At 41.3% G+C, this 13,606-nt stretch overlaps 1 protein-coding gene across 1 annotated transcript in view; it reads left to right on the top strand.

Moving 5' to 3' along the window:
- LOC107524097 (aldehyde oxidase 4-like) overlaps window positions 1-12,571 on the top strand; it is a 58,598-nt gene extending 46,027 nt beyond the window's left edge. The window contains exons 27-35 of the mRNA XM_016195866.2: window positions 204-299; window positions 1,413-1,541; window positions 5,375-5,449; window positions 6,342-6,394; window positions 6,830-6,944; window positions 7,121-7,186; window positions 8,297-8,482; window positions 10,904-11,071; window positions 12,518-12,571. Of these exons, the coding sequence (XP_016051352.2) occupies window positions 204-299; window positions 1,413-1,541; window positions 5,375-5,449; window positions 6,342-6,394; window positions 6,830-6,944; window positions 7,121-7,186; window positions 8,297-8,482; window positions 10,904-11,071; window positions 12,518-12,571 (942 nt within the window). The remainder of the gene's footprint in view (window positions 1-203; window positions 300-1,412; window positions 1,542-5,374; window positions 5,450-6,341; window positions 6,395-6,829; window positions 6,945-7,120; window positions 7,187-8,296; window positions 8,483-10,903; window positions 11,072-12,517) is intronic.
- Window positions 12,572-13,606: the final 1,035 nt, after the last annotated feature.

Here is a 13,606-nt window from a genome sequence, read left to right as displayed (position 1 = left end):
ATTGATCTACATTGGTAGCTTTCAAGCCTGGGGTTTGTTGAAAGGGGTTGTCTGTAACCACCAATAATAGCTTTCTTCTCCAGTATAAACAATGAGAGTTTGACTCAATGAAGCAAACCATTCACCTGGCAACCTCACCTAAACTCACGGCAACATTTGGCCACATGGTTTTCCAAACTGGTATTATAATTATTCCCCGACAGGCTGGCGCTCTAGTCCACATCTATACCGATGGCTCTGTGTTGGTGCTGCATGGTGGCTGTGAACTTGGACAAGGCATCTACACCAAAATGGCCCAGGTAAGATAAGTATCTTATCTTACTGTAAGACTGTAACACTGTATAGTCATTTTAACAACTTCTTTCTTGTTGAGCAAGAGAAATCACACTAAGTGTACAAGCCCATTATAAGACTCATTTTGATATCAGAAACAAACATGCAGAGGGCTGATGAAAGTGGGTGTTGGAATTGAGAAAGCATGTTATGTTACTCTTCCTGCATACTAAAGAACCAAGTCCACAGAGCCTTCTTTGAACGGATCTTGCTTTTTTAAAACAAAACCCTATGTCTGCAAAAGTTTTCAAAGAGAAAGTATTTTTCAGCTTTATGGCAACTGCTCAAAGCTATACTGTGTTAATGCAAATATTTATTAGAAATGAATGTGTTTAATAGGATGAGATATTATGTTCTTAGAATTCACAATCTATTTAGGAACACCACATGACAGGCCATTATGTGTGCTAAGTCAAAGATGTCTTTCTAATACTGTTGTTGAAAGAGCAAGAGATTATTTGCAACAGGAATTGTCCCTTTTTTAATATTAAATAAGAATTTGTTGAATATGAAATTTGAATAGGCAATGTGAGTAGATGGGGGCAAAGCTTTTCTCTCAATGAGAAATAGAAGATATTTTCTTTAAGGAAATAATATTACTCAATAGTGTGTTTGGAATTAGAAAGTCACAAAAGTCCACAGAGCCTTCTTTGAACAGATCTTGCTTTTTTAAAACAAAACCCTTATGTCTGCAAAATGTCCCATGGGGGCAAAAACAATCTGCTAAATGTCTATAAGCCACAAGGAGAGGATGAAAGTAAAACCATAAGACTGCATGAGTCCTACTAAGCTAATGCCCCAGAGGGACCATACTGCCACGTGGCTTCTATGAAACTGTTATAAAAGAAAGCAGACAGTTGGCCACATGTCTCTGAAAAGCAACGTATCATTTACAGTGCCATTTAAAATCTTCAAACTCATAATCTACATGTAAGGTCCAAGATGCTATTGTGAAGTTTGTCCCTAAAGGGTAGCTAGGTTTTATACTCAGTTCAAAAAAGAATTCAAAAGTTTTTAATTTGGGGGAGGGAGGCTTAGGGTCAATGAAATCAATAGTGTTTTTCTTCTACTTCTGGCAGGTGGCTAGTCGAGAACTGAACATCCCCATCTCATATATACACCTGCTTGAAACAAGCACAGTCACAGTGCCCAATACATTTTTCACAGCAACGTCCATAGGAGCAGACGTCAACGGGAAAGCAGTACAGGTAACTTTCTTTCGTTTCTCAGTCACCCAATGACAGTGCTGGAAATAACCTTGTCCCACCCCTTCTTTTATGGGAACTGAAACTGAGGCCAAGAAAGGTCAAGTGGCTGGTTTTAGGTCGCTCTGCTAAGTGGTTGAGAGACCTCAAGTGGTTGAAGCTTCCTCTATGCACTTCTCCTCTCCCCTTGAGAAAAATCTACCTATAATCTTTCTAATTACCCTAAGGTAATTAAAAACCTATTGATCACTTTTATTTGCATAAACCATCTCATTCAATAATTAAAATGTCCAGTCCAAAATGTACTTCAAATTACAGTGTCTCTACTACTTAACAGCTTGAGCCTGCAGGTAGAAAGGGGGTGGGGGTGGCTTCTCTCCATTTCCCTCCTGCTCTCATTCCATAAGCTTCCGAGCCTACATTTCAGACCCTTATAAAGTCCAAGAAAGAGAGAGTACAGGAGAAAGAGGCAGACCGTTCTTGGCTGGCACTGGTGTGACTTGGCCTTGTTATATCTGACTCCTTCCCTTGTGGATGCCATTGTGAGCTCCTTAGAGAATCCCTTCTGAATGACTTTACCACGGGCGTTGCCTCTCCTATGGCTTTAACCACTTGTCCTGCCCAAGCCCCAGGCCATCTCCAGCCTCTTTCTGCTGAGATACTTCATCCCTTGTAGGAAGCCCTTATAGATGGGCTCCTTTTAAAAACTGGAGATTAGAGGGTGCCTGGAGTCAGGAAGAGGGGGAAAAAGGGTGTTGTTACGTAATGGTTATAGAGTTTCTGTTTGGAGTGATGAAAAAGTATTAGAAATAGTAGTGATAGTTGCACACACCAAAAAAATACATATAAGATTGTCTTAAAGTCAATGGGTAAAGTTCAACTTACAAAGCAAAAACTTCTTTTAGGACTATGTAAATATTGTGAGGCCACCTTTGAGACAAAATAGAATTCTTTATCTGAAGCCTAAAATGTAGGAAATCTCAGAATGGAGCCTTTCCACACACTGGCTTCGTCGTCTGGTTTGGGCAGAGCTGTGTCCAGCAAATTCAGAAAGCGCTCCTTGGAAGGAAAAGAGTGACAACTTGTCACCTGATTGCCCTTCAGACTTTCTGCAGCTCTTTCAATGGGCTCCCATGGTGGGCTGATTATGAAGAGCTTTGGAAGCCCCCTAAGGCTTCCCAAGGCTCTATATTCGCTGTCAGTCAGCTATCCCTTCAGATTTTCAAAGGAGATGGCAAAAGCTGAGGCCTCGTTGGCTGCAAAGACAACAGTGGCTCCAGACTCGACGGGATAGACTGTCCCTTGGCTGAAGAAGAGAAGTTGTTCATTTGGGACTTGCAGGATTTTTTTTAAATCCCAAGACATTTATATGGGAGTAAAATGTGGGAAATGTCTATAAAAGAAAAATGGCTTGTAAAAAAAATCTTTAATGATTCCAAGTTAAATGTATCATTAAATAGATTAGGTAAGTCAATAAGCATTAGTACTTTTACATCTACAGAAATAGAGATGAATTAAGTATTAAATACCACAAAGCCAAGAATGCAGCAAGGAGGGAAAATTGATTCCATTTGGTTTTGTCTTCATAATTTTTTCTTAAACTGGAATGGTTAAATATAGAGAATTCAATAAAATGAAACAAACTTACCCCAGGCAGCACTCACATATCACAGGTTCTACCTGGACACATGCGCCTTTGAAGGCTGGCCGGTCAGTGGGAGCACAGCACCTCCTCCAGAGATGGCCCTCAACTGCCCAGGGCTGTTGCTTTTCAGCTACAGTCTTGTGTTCAGAAGTAGACTCAGGTCTGTAGGGCCCCCAACTCCAGAGGGTACACGTCAAGCTCTCTGAGTGGCTTTGAAGTGTCCCTCGCTAGGCTTGAGATGGAGAGAGCCCTTCCTGCCACTCCTTCCTGAGAAGACAGAGATCCCAGCAACACAACAATGGTCTCCAGTGCAATTCTCTCCCTAATTCCAACCTTTCAGCCTCTTCAGCTTCAACCCTTTGATACCACTGAGGTGGGTGAGGAACAGCTCGTGGCCACTTTCTCTGAAAAACTGGTTAAGAGGTAGAGTACCTCCATTTGGAATAAGGGGCTATTTGTCACCTATTGTGCCAGTCTCATCCTTTTGAGCCTTTAGCCTAAAATGAGTCAGAAAAAGTCCTGTTAATAAATAACAAATTATTAAATAATAATAAAGAAAGAAAGAAGAAGAAAAAAGAAACATCATGGCAAGTGTCATGAATCAAAATAAAGGAATTTATGGAAAGAGAAAGTGCAAGTGTTAGGGCTATTGTGGGCAGCAGGGAAGCCAGGGTAGGCACTGATTGGTGATCCTTGAGCCTGGCCTGAATGCAGCAAGGAAAAAGGCCATCCACCTAGGTACTTGGGAGCAGAGGGGGCTCGCTTACTGTGCTTGAGGTGCTGCCTGGGGTCAGGGTGGCTGGAGCAGATAAAGCAAAAGGGAGTGAGGTGGGAGAAGAGGTTAGACAGGTAGCTGGGGGTGAAATTGGGTTATAAATGCTCATTGTTGAAGCTGGGTAAAGGATATGAGGGGGAATATTGTACTATTTTCCCTACTCTTGTGTATTTTGAAATTTTCTCTAATGCAAAGGATGCCAGAAAAATTAGCATCTGGCACTTGGAGCTCCAATAGGGCGAGGCAACTCTACTAAGAAATATAAGTGAAAAAATTCTCCACACAGAAAAAGGAGTTCAGATTTCATGATAAGAGGAAGAACATCTGGTATGTGGACAGGCAGGAACTGTGCAACTTGGGTTTGCCTTGGATGTATTACTCTTTTGGAAGGCATCCATTTGTAATGAGGTCAGTGATTGAAAACTCAATAACCAGCAAAGGTAGATTTATGAATGCAGGGATCTCCCTAATGCATGAGAAGCCAGAGACCATTTCCCAAAGAGGGGATGATAGAACAGAAGGAACAGAAACCAAGAAAGGGCTTGAGGTGTATTCTGAGGCTGATATGAGTAAGTTAAAGGCACACATGTAAACAGATTTGTGTTTGAATTAAGAGAGGAAGCCAGGCTGGGGCCCACTAACACTTAGGGGTCTGTAGACCTCATCTCAGGGAATAGGGATTTTACCTAATTTTTATTTTCATTTTGATTAAAAGGAGCACATTTGCATCATCAAAATGATAACTTTGTAAGTGAAGTATTGCCATGAGATCTCTTTGCCTGCAAGAAGTATACTTTGTGTCAAGGAAATAAGAGCAGAACTTCGTATGTAAATAATGTTTTTCTGAAGAGCAGTTGATGACTAGGTATAAAGTGTGAATGAAAATCTAAGAGCAACTTAAATGGCAACGAGAGTGGAGAGAAAATTGATCCTTTAACTGGCACACAATAGGCACTCTGAACTCCGAACAAAGTATGTGTGCCATAGAAGTCGAGATTTTTTCCACATTCCAAGCAGCAATTTAGCTTCAGGAAAACATCATTATCAATCAACTAAATTAGTGTTGTTATTTCAAATTGTATTGGTATATAGATTTGTCTGCACACTTTGTCATTTTGTTTTTTACTTTATAGTTGTGAAAGAGCTACAATTCTAAGGAGGCTCTACCTAGCTTTATGTTAGCATGTATTTAAACAAGATTATAGTCAAAATAAATTTAACACTGCAGGATCCACAAGAATATTTGTTTCTTTCAAAGGGGTTTCATACATTGCTCAAGTTTAAGAAACTCTGCCTAGGGGACTTGGAAGCAAGTTCACAAACTGACAGTCTACATTTGAATTGATTTAAATATTAAACATTCTGCTATTCCCTGAGCCTTTTATCCCCGATATCATTTCAAATATTTCTTTTTAGAATGCTTGCCAAATTCTTATGGCCCGTCTTCAGCCAGTCATCAGGAAAAACCCAAAGGGAAGATGGGAGGACTGGGTGAGTGTTCTCCTCGTTACCCCTGCCAGGAAAAGGCAAATGCATCCAGACAGGTAGGCACAAGTCCTAAGTGCGTGGGCTGGTTGGTGGTGCCCATTCAAGAAACAAAGGTTGTCATTTCCTTCTGCTTTCCCAAAAGAGTGAAAGAGAGGCCTGGGTTCATTACTTAGTGTTACTGAAGAGCCTGGTTTCCCACAGCAGGATAACAGCACAGGCTCTAAAGTAAACACACCTGGCAATGCTGTCCCTGCCTGTCACTACCAGCTCAGGGGGACATGTTCCTCCCCCCTGCATCAGGGCCTTGGTTTTCTCACCAGAGCAATGGAGATGATAGCAGTCCTAATAGCAAAAGATTAGTCTATTTTTAATAATAATTATTGCAATTATCATTAGTATTATTATTTCCAGCTCTACCCAGTTTACTCCAGCAGGGAAGGTGACATAATATACTGAGACAGTCAATCAAATAATTTGGAAAAAAGCAGGGTAAAAATACATGCATACATGCATACATACATACATAACATACATGTGCGTGCATATACATATGTACATATATGTGTGCGTTTTGTATGTACATATTCACCTACTTGTGTACATACCTATGTACATAAGTACATGAATATGGCCTAGCCCCTCCCTAATTTAAAAAGCCAAAAAGGGTTAAAAAAAATAATAAACTTTACACTGTGCAACTCCAGGAAGAGAGGGTCCCAGAGCACAGCTAGCTGCTGCCCTTAAGCACCCCCTTGAGGAGCATGACCTGCAGCTTGTTCAGAGCAAAATCTCGCTCGAGGAAAATGTGCAGAGGTCGGTGCAGACAAGAGGAGGCAAGCCCAGGGTAGAATTTTTCACTACTTTCCCTAAACTTACACTTCTTAATCTCTTTCAGATTGCAAAAGCCTATGAAGAATGCATCAACCTGTCAGCCACGGGATATTTCAAGTAAAGGATGTTTTTACTTTGGTTTAGATTACACTTAGGCAGGGATGGCGGGCACTCATCAATCAGACACCTGCAGAGCACAGGGGCTCTGCCGGGCAGGGTCCGAGTTAACCCTTCAGTCATGGACCTAGGAGAGCGGAAGGAGAGCTAGGGGAGGACCAGGGACCCCTTGGGGCCACAGTGTTACCAACCAGGAGGGACAGATACTCTTACCCATCCCAGTAACTGCATGCTGAAGGGTAGGGCCCAGGCACCAGTGGACCTTCTCCCTGTGTCTGCAACTCTGATCACCGCGGCCCCCCTTGTAGGAGAAGGTGAGAGAGGCCTTCAGCCGCCGGGTGAGAGCTCTGCTCATTTCCAGGACCCAGAGCGCCACGGGTGATCAGACCACTAGGGGGAAGTGCCTTGTCTTTCACTCCCGATTTCTCTTCTCAGAGGCTACCAGACATATATGGACTGGAAGGCAGAGGAAGGTGAGCCTTTTGCATATTATGTTTACGGCGCATCGTGTTCTGAGGTTGAAGTCGACTGTCTGACTGGGGCTCACAAGGTAAGGAGGGACATTGGTGTTCACCATCTTCAAGAGTGAGCATGAACGTGGATGTATTTTCTATGTTGTCAATTAACATGATCCTGCCAGTGGAGGAACCAGGGACAGGTATATAATTGTAGTAAAGACTTCTTTTTAAAATAACATTTTCCATTATATATTTTCTCTTGGCACAGCTCCTTAGGACTGACATCTTCATGGATGCCGCTTTCAGCATAAACCCAGCCCTGGACATTGGGCAGGTATGTGGTACCAGACCACCCCACAGGGACTTTTGGTCAGTTCCATTCAGAATATTATTTCGCAGGGTTCTCCAAATGTTTATACCTTGTGCAAGTACTATGCAATATGTATCAGATATTACACACATAAAAATAGGTAAAAAATTGAAAGAAAATTCAAGAAAATGTTAGCAACGGTTGTCTTCATGTGGCAGAAATATATGTGATTTATCCTGCTTTATGATTCTCCATGCCTTATAATTTTTCTTCAATGAACATTAATTAATGTTTATAATTAAGGAATATTATATAAAAATACATAATAATAAAGCTCTATTAATATTCATATTACTATTGAATTTTAATAGACTGAACAATTTAGAGAAATATAAGGAAAAAAGAAATGTTTAAAAACACTATTTCTCCTCTTGCTGAATTTCTTTTATCTCACAAGCAGATAAATTAATGCACCCAAAATCTTTTTAAACTTTAAGTTAAAACTTTTCCAGCTGTTGGTATAGCTGTGCTTCTTTTCCCCTCGCCTTATTACTCAAAGTAGGGCCAACAGACCAGACTTCAGAAAGCTTGTAAACCAGTGAGAGATGGAATGGAGAGAGGGAGAGAGAGAGAGGGGAGCAAAGAAAATGCCCCCTGAATGCTACCCTGATGGGGGTTCAAATGCAGTGAGTCTGGAGGAAGCAGTCCCTAAACCCACCCAGGGGGTCAGTGGGAGGATTCAAAAGGCTCCAAAGTGTCAACTATTCTTCAGCTCAAACTTGGAGAATGAACAGGTGTTTGCCAAGTAGACAAGCTGAGGTGGGGAGCAGTCAAGAGAGTCAAGAGAAACCACCTTTACAAGGAATTGGAGGTCTGAACAAATCTCATGGGCTTGGAGAATCACCCAGAACTTGACAAGGGTTGAATCCCTGAAATGTGGGGTACCTTGGCAAGAAGGTCTAAGGATGGGGCCAGGCAGGAGGGCAGGCACAAGATCCTGAAACACCCTTTGTAAAGTTCACCACAGTGCTTTCAAGAATGGCTTACTATGGTTCAGAGCTCCCTTTTCAATCACATTGGGAATATTTTCAACCAACATCATATGTTTATAAACTGTGAGAATTTTGCCTCTAGATTGAAGGAGCATTTATCCAAGGCATGGGATTGTATACCATAGAAGAACTGAAATACTCTCCAGAAGGTGTGCTTTATTCTCGGGGTCCAGATGACTACATAATCCCCACTGTCACTGAAATACCAGAAGAGTTCTATGTCACTTTGGTGCGTTCCCGAAATCCCATAGCCATCTACTCATCCAAGGTAAGAACGCAACACTTCTCTATTAGTTTGCTAGGGCTGCCATAACAAAATACCAGATGGGGTGGCTTAAGCAACAAAGATATATTTGCTCACAGTTCTGGAGGCTAGAAGTGTGCGATCAAGGTTTGATTTCTTTGGAGGTTTCTCTTTGACTTGCAGATGGCCATTCTCACTGTGTCTTCACATGATCATCCTTCTGTGTGTGCACATGTAGATGCCTGTGTGTGTGTGTGTGTGTGTGTGTGTCCTAATTTCCTTTTCTTATAAGCACACCCTAAAGACCTTATTTTAACTAAATTACCTCTCCAAAGACCTTATCTCCAAATATAGCCACATACTGAGGTACTAAGGGTTAAGACTTCGACATATGAATTGGAGGGGAGCACAGTTCAGCCCATAACACCCTACTCCTTCATGAAATAATGAAACAGACCCCTGAATTTTGCTTACTCCTTGGAATTGCAGATCCAAAAGGGAGATGGGGGAAAAAGCAAACTCATGGCAGAGTGACACTCACTGCCTTCAGAAACCCAAGTAGAGTCTTCAGTCTTGAGAGAGATCATGAAACATATTTAAATTAATCAAGTCAAATATCTTGGTTCATGAGGCTAAGTGCCACCATGAGATAAAACTGAAGTTGTAGGCAAATTTCACCAGCCCAGAGCCTTCTTCTCTGCACCCTTCCCAGATGTCCTCCAGACTCAATTCTTTCTTGCTTCCACTGCCTCTGCCCACATCCTCCCCAAGTCAGAATGAGCTTTCAAACAAGTTTCTCATTGAGGACAATTTGCTCTGAGGTGTTAATAGCCACCGATGTAAGAGGTGTTGACCCCACACTCCCTGGCCATGAGGTCTAACTGGCCCATATAGACTTAGAGCAAAGATTCTCAAACATGTGCACAAAAAACACAACTTCTCCAACTTAAGTGCTAATCTGAGCCCACATCTGACCAGACACATGGCAACTTTGACCTCAGATTTTCAGGAAATTACCTCTGTTTCTTAGGATTAGATCAAAGTCAGGAGGAAGGCGAGACTTTCTATATGAATAGCCCCTATCTCCACTTCTGCACCAGACTTTGGCTAGGGATATCTCTAAAGACTGTCCTGACACAACTCTGCCTCTTTGGGGCTAGCCCCCTCCCTGCCGGTTCTGCTCCAAACAGGGCACAAGACCTTTCTGTTCTCACCCCCTCCTCCTCACCTCAGAGGAAACCCTTTCTTTCACCAGCTCCACCTTTTCCTCCACATTTGCTTCAGAGTAAAAACCACAGCCTGGGACAGTCTTTATCTGCTTTGGGCCCTTTGTCCCATCTCTCTCCTAAGGCCCTGGACACAGTCCAAGGACCAGACTACTCTGAAGGCAGAAAGAAGGAAAATGAGTATAAGAAGCATTGGTGAGAGCAGCACAATTTACAATAGCTAAGGTCTGGAAACAGCCCAAGTGCCCATCAGTAGATGAGTGGATAAAAAGCTGTGGGACATTTACACCATGGAATACTACGCAGCTGTGAAGAAGAAGGATCTTGTACACTTTGGGACGGTATGGATAGATCTGGAGAAAATTATGCTAAGCAAACTAAGCCAGGCAGAGAAAGACAAACATCACATGATCTCACTTATATGTGGAATCTAAAGAACATAATAAACTGATGAACAAAATAGATTCAGTGACATGGAAGCATGGATCAGACCTATGAATCTCAGAGGGAAGGAGGGGTGTGTGTGGGTGGGGAGAGATTAACCAAAGAATCTTTATGCATATATGCACAACCCAAGGACATGGACAATAGTGTGGTGAAGGCCTGGGGAGGGGGAGGGGTGGGGTGAAAGGGGTCATGGGGAAAAAAGGGGACATTTTGAACAATAAAAAACAAAAACAAAAAAGAAGAAAAAAGAAGAAGCACTGGTGAATTATTCAAAATATAATGTCCTCACACTGTTAATTCAAAAGCATCCATCACATGCCAGGGAAGTTAACATATATGGAAACTTCAACAGTCCACTCTCCAGAAAGAATCACCTCACTGTCTTTCAAGTTCAGCTACAAAGATTGTGGTTCTTTTGTTGTGGATTTGAGTTAAACACCATGGTACCTGGGATAAAAATTGCTGGTCTAGAGGCCAAGTTGGAGTACCCTAGAGGCACCAAGGGCTTTGGTCTTCTTGATCTGGGCGAGGGAACAGGAGTTTTTAGCTGCCCTGCTATCCTGATGTCCTGGGGCATTTTCATTAACCACTCTAAGGATGACCCACACTCAAATCGGCGTGGGGGGAATGGGTTCTGGCAATTCAGATATATCCACTCTGAGGGTTATAAGGCCAGAAGAGGTGAGTGTGTGCATGAGAGTGCACATGTGTATGTAGTTAGTAGTTCTAGATGAACTATGCATTTCTGACGGCCTTCTGCCCTCCTTCTCAGGGATTGGGTGAGGCTGGAATGTTCTTGGGATGCTCCGTGTTTTTCGCCATCTCTGATGCAGTGGCTGCTGCCCGAAGACAGAGGGGGTTGACCAAGAGGCTCATCCTAAACAGCCCAGCAACTCCAGAAGTGATTAGAATGGCTTGTACGGATCAGTTTACTGACATGGTAAGGGTGGCGAGGAGTTTCAGGTTCTTGGTAGGAATTTGATAACTGTGACAGAATTATAAAGTAAGTTCATCTTTTCCAAAGGAAATTCCCTTTTTTCCTCCACTTGCTACTTCCTATATGCTCCCAAAGCAACTGCAAAGTGGGCAAACCTCTTTGAATGATGTTTTAATTGTTTCCAGCCCCAAAGAAAAGCACACTCAATTGAGTGAGTTCTAATAGCAAATGGACGTGGTAGGTATTTCTTTAAACATTTGATCAAAATGCACTTCATGTGGTGTTTTAATTACCTCAATAAACAAATTAGATTAAATAGATATCTGATCTGGTCAATTATTCGGAAAGTACCTGTTAAACCAACTAATATAAATAATTTAAATGAAAATATCAAGTCACTAGGCACACATTAAAAAAACATAGTTTTAATTTTCAGCTGCTAAAAATATATCTAGAACTTTCAACAGAGACTATTCCTATATTCACCTGCTCATGGCAGACCTGACTGAGTCTGGTATAAAATTAGATTGCACTTTATGCCTTTAAAATTACAGAGCTTCCGAATAAGATGCATTTTATCCCAAACATAAGTTTATGAGAATGAGGAGATTTATGACTCAAGGTTAGAAAGAAATATGAAAATTATAAGATTTTGGTGAGAATAAAATGGACATTGACTTGTTCTTTTTCAAAAAATCAATTTTTCTTTTGAATTACAACTTTTTTTATATAACAACATTTTTTAAAACAAAAAAGACACTTATTATTCTGAAACAAACAGAAGCTCTGGAGCCCAGGGCAGTCTAACAATGCCGTCAGGCCCCAGGCTGCCCCATGTTCCTGCTGCACTCTCCTGAGAGCGTGGCTTTAATGTCATGGTTACAGGACCTTGGCTGCACTCAAGTGTCATGACTGAGCTCCAGGCAGGATAAAGAGACAGAGACAAAAGCCTAGATGGACACACCAGCAGAATTAAGACCTCTTTTTTATTTTCAGTGGCTCTGAATTTCAGCTTTTATTTTGCTGCAATGATTAAACAGATTTTCTTCTTTGACCTATTTCATACGTGTTCTTTTTTGTTTTTTGTTTTTCAGTTACAGTTGGTATTCAATATTATATTAGTTTCAGGTGCACAGTACAGTGGTTAGGCATTTATATATCTTATGAAGTAAACCCCCATAAGTGTAGTACCCAACTGACACCATACATAGTTATTATGATATTATTGACTATATTCCCCATGCTGTACTTTATACATTCCCGTGACTATTTTGTAACTACTAATTTGGACTTCTTAATCCCTTTACCTTTTTCACCCAGCCCACCAAGCCTCCTCCCATCTGACAGTCATCAGTTTGTTCTCTGTATCTATGAGTCTGTTTCTGTTTTGTTTGTTCAATATAGCAGCATTGTATTAATAACTATCTTCATTCTTTTGATCTTTTTCAGATTCCCAGAGATGATCCTTCCACATTTACACCTTGGTCCATCCATGTGTCTTAATCTTATCTTTTCCTAAGAAAATGAAAGAGTTTATGATTGACCTTAAAATTTTCAAATCAGAGCAATATATAAGGTGTCTCCCAAACATCAAGGATAATTTGAGCTTTTTTTTTTTTTCTTTAATCCTTACCTAAGGGTATGCTTTTATTGATTTTGAGAGAGAGAGAGAAACATTGATGTGAGAATAAAATTCTATCGGTTCTCTCCTGTACACACCGACCAGGAATGAAACCCCCAACCTATGTATGGGCCCTGACTGGGAATCGAACCTGGGACCTTTGGTGTACTGGATGACTCTCCAAGCAACTGGCTAGGGCAATTTTAACATTTTTAAATTACTATCTGTAGTTTTGGCCACTGTATGGTCATGTTTTAGGATGCAAATTTTCACCAAAATATAAAATAAAGAATCAAGATTCTTTTTGTTTGCATTATCCTGAAGATCTACAGCATCATGGGTGTCTTGTCTTAGTCCATTTGGGACTATAACAAAATACCACAGACTAGGTGATTTATTAAAAAAACAAATATTTATTTCTCACAGTTCCAAAGACCAGTAAGTCCAAGATCAAGGTGCCAGCAGATCTGGTGTCTGGTGAGCACCTGCTTCCTGGTTCACAGACTGCTATCTTCTCACTGAGTCCTGATTTGGAGAAAGGGGCTAGGGAGCTCTCTGGAGTCTCTCTTATAAGGGCGCTAATCCCATATATGAGAGCTTTGTCCTCATTTCATTATCTGGTCACCTCCCAAAGGCCCACCACATGATATCATGTAGGTTGGGAGTTAACATATGAATTTGGAGAGGACACAAACATTCAGACTATAGCATTCTACACCTAGCTCCCCAAAATTCATGTCCTCATATGTAGGCAAATTGCTCTCCAACTGTGAACTTGTTAAATCAAACGTGTTATGTGCTTCCAAAGTACATGGTGGGACAGGCATGAGATATGCATTCCCATTCCAAAAGGAGACATAGGAAGAAGAAAGGAATGGCAGGTCCCAAGCAAGTTCAAATTCTTGACTCTTGATAAT

The sequence above is a fragment of the Miniopterus natalensis genome, chromosome 8, assembly GCF_054644295.1.
Source record: "Miniopterus natalensis isolate mMinNat1 chromosome 8, mMinNat1.hap1, whole genome shotgun sequence".
NCBI classification, from domain to species: Eukaryota; Metazoa; Chordata; class Mammalia; order Chiroptera; family Miniopteridae; genus Miniopterus; species Miniopterus natalensis.
This window is presented reverse-complemented; position numbering and strand designations above follow the sequence as displayed.